At 45.3% G+C, this 3,141-nt stretch overlaps 1 protein-coding gene across 1 annotated transcript; it reads right to left on the reverse strand.

Annotated features, from left to right (window-relative positions):
* Positions 1 to 1,115: 1,115 nt before the first annotated feature.
* On the reverse strand, positions 1,116 to 1,517 carry SETTUDRAFT_28996 (uncharacterized protein; the record flags this gene model as incomplete). The annotated part of the gene is made up of 1 exon (XM_008028344.1): positions 1,116 to 1,517. One exon carries the CDS (start codon positions 1,515 to 1,517, stop codon positions 1,116 to 1,118), a length of 402 nt encoding a protein of 133 aa, XP_008026535.1.
* Positions 1,518 to 3,141: the final 1,624 nt, after the last annotated feature.

Here is a 3,141-nt window from a genome sequence, read left to right on the forward strand (position 1 = left end):
ATGGTGCCTACAGCGGGTATTAGGCTGTCTCGGCGTTTAGATATAGGTATTTTTGATTTTTGTTGTTTTATTTGGTGTTTTTAATTGTTTTTAGTTTCGTTTAGTAGTCTCCCTATTAGTCATTGGGGCGGTCTGTGCGTTCTCGAAGATTTTCGCATTTCGAACACGTCGCAAGAATACCGACAATACCCCCTCTAGCACCTTAACGAGAGGGCTGCACACATTAGAGGTGGCGTAAATCGGTTTCTCGCGACGTGTTACCCCTATATCTGATAGAAAATTGACGAGTTTTGATGAAAGATTTCTGCTTAAAAGTTGGTGTGTGCTGGTAGGAACTCATTGTTGAAATCAAAGAGAGTTTCATACTCGTATGTCCACGCTGCAAGCACCTCTATTGTGGGGCATCTTACGAGGTATTGTTGGTTAGTACGCGTGTCTGGTCTGGTCGTGGAAGCAGGTTCGCAGAGACAACGAAAAGGAAAGCGGTCTGATGATAGACACGTGCTCCCTTCTGGGGCGTCAGCGCTGAGATGTTTTGCGCTATCGCCCGTGCTACCTCTTTCACTTTCTATTTCTTCTGCTATAACCCCTGTGACGTGATCTTGCTATATAAGAAGCTATGCAGCTGTGATCTGGTTCAGGCCAAGTTCGTCCGAGATGAATATCACGGGGAACTTTTCAGACATCCCACGCAGCTGAGAGAGCAGCAATAGGTGATGCAGACGCAGAGGTTAGGCAATCCCTTTTATCTTGTATGTATCCTGCTGTGGCTCGCCGCTTGATAGTAAACTGAAATATGACTTCGTGTTATTCTATGCTTTGATTATTAGGGGCGTGCATTCGAAGAGGCTAGAAACACAGGATTTGTATTCGCCATAGCTGAAGAAATTTTTCAGGTCTTTGTCCATAGTGGTTAGCAGCTTAGGCTTGTCCTGGCCGGGGGTTGGAGTGTGAACCTTGAGCCGTGGTACAATCTTCATCTTAAGGTTGGTGGCATTGTAGCGATGCTCCTCCACCAATGCATTCAGTATCTAGTGTTCATTTTTTGCAACCACGTTGTTGTATTCGTTGGGACATAGCAAATAGATATCTCTGTCTGGATTATAGCGAACCTGTTAGGACCGAAGCCACGACATGATTGTGCCCCTTTGTCCGGTCTTTTGCCATGATTCCAGATTCCAGATTGTCGTTGTCTTTGAGTACTCGGGTTTAGGCATGCTAATTCCATCCCACTTTACATCTCTAGACACGATCAATACCATATCTTCGATTGCGATTTCGTTCTTGATGCCCTCTGCTGTATCCCTCTCTAGTAGGATATGCGCTGCTTGGCCGACTGCTTTTGGCGATGCGCTATGTTCCGAACAACAGACATCGAGATTCGACAGATGTTCAATACATGAATTCAGGTTGGTGGTGCCGGCTATCGTAGACGACACAAACTGCTCCACAACTTGGCGTAGGTCGTTGGCAATTCTCTGAAATTCGCCGTCCGGGAATGGGAGCCTTTGGTCCATCGTCGCACAGACGCGGTCAGAGATCTTTTAAATAATTGCTTCTTAAGAATGCTGCTTAGGGGTGTTTGTATACAAAGCCGCGCAGGCACCTTAAACAAGCTAGCACACATATAACCCTATCTCTTTTATCTGCATTTTGTTAAAAGAAAAATATTCTTTTAAAATATCTCCTGGGGTCACATTAGGTTGTGCGAGATCCTTCAGCGTATCAGTGATCGGTTTTTTCTATGCTATCTGCTTTTTGTTTGGTTTAAGTTTAAGAGAAACATCAACTGGTAACAGGATATCCTCCATTGTGTTTGTGCGATTCTCTGTTTCGAATGACAAGATGCATCAAATATGAGCTTTTGATGGTAGTCCACAAATGGTTGGCAGTATTAAGGTAGCGAAATGTGTGTTTAGAGAAGAATTAGCACAACCTAATACACTAACAAAGAGCAAGCGGCTATAGGATCGTGAGCGGCGATGAGATCGTGAGCGGCGATGGGATCGTGAGCAGCGACGAGATCGTGAGCGGCGATGGGATCGTGAGTGGCGATGGGATCGTGAGCGGCGACGAGATCGTGAGCGGCGACGAGACCGCGAGCGGCGACGATATCGTAGGCAGCGACGATAGAAGGTGTCGCTGGTGGTGGTGTAGAATCGAAATAGTTGTGCGGGAGCGCTGGTGAGAGGCAAACAAGACTTAGTGGGCCATGGCGCGTTTGGTGCCTGTAACTGATAAGTGGTGAATATAAAGAAATAGGGTGATGAGTGAGACAACACTAAGGCTGCAACTAATAAAGAAGAGGGCAGAGTAGGGCTAGCCGTATGAAACTGAGCGGTGAGCAGTATTGGGGATCCAGCCTTCACTGAGCATGCCTTCACTGAGCATGCCTACACTGTTGTGTGCCTGCACGCCTCCATTTCTGCACGCCTCTATTCCTACATGCCTACATCCATACTTGCCTCCATTCCTACATGCCTCTATCTATACTTGCCTCTATTCATACTTGCCTCTATCTATACTTGCCTCTATCTATACTTGCCTCTATCTATACTTGCCTCTATTCCTACATGCCTCTATTCCTACACGCCTCTATTTCTACACGCCTCTATTCCTACATACCTCTATCTATACTTGCCTCTATCTATACTTGCCTCTATCTATACTTGCCTCTATCTATACTTGCCTCTATTCCTACATGCCTCTATTCCTACACGCCTCTATTTCTACACGCCTCTATTCCTACATACCTCTATCTATACTTGCCTCTATCTATACTTGCCTCTATCTATACTTGCCTCTATCTATACTTGCCTCCATTCCTATATGCTTCTATTCCCACACGCCTCTATTTCTGCACGCCTCTATTCCTACTTACCTCTATTCCTATATGCCTCTATTCCTATATACCTCTATTCCTATATGCCTCCATCTATACTTGCCTCTATTCCTATATGCCTCTATCTATACTTGCCTCTATTCCTACATGCCTCTATTCCTATACGCCTCTATTCCTACTTACCTCTATTCCTACATGCCTCTATCTATACTTGCCTCTATTCCTACATGCCTCTATTCCTACACGCCTCTATCTATACTTGCCTCCATTCCTACACGCCTCTATCTATACTTACCTCT

This window comes from Exserohilum turcica, assembly GCF_000359705.1.
Source record: "Exserohilum turcica Et28A unplaced genomic scaffold SETTUscaffold_24, whole genome shotgun sequence".
Lineage (NCBI taxonomy): Eukaryota > Fungi > Ascomycota > Dothideomycetes > Pleosporales > Pleosporaceae > Exserohilum > Exserohilum turcicum.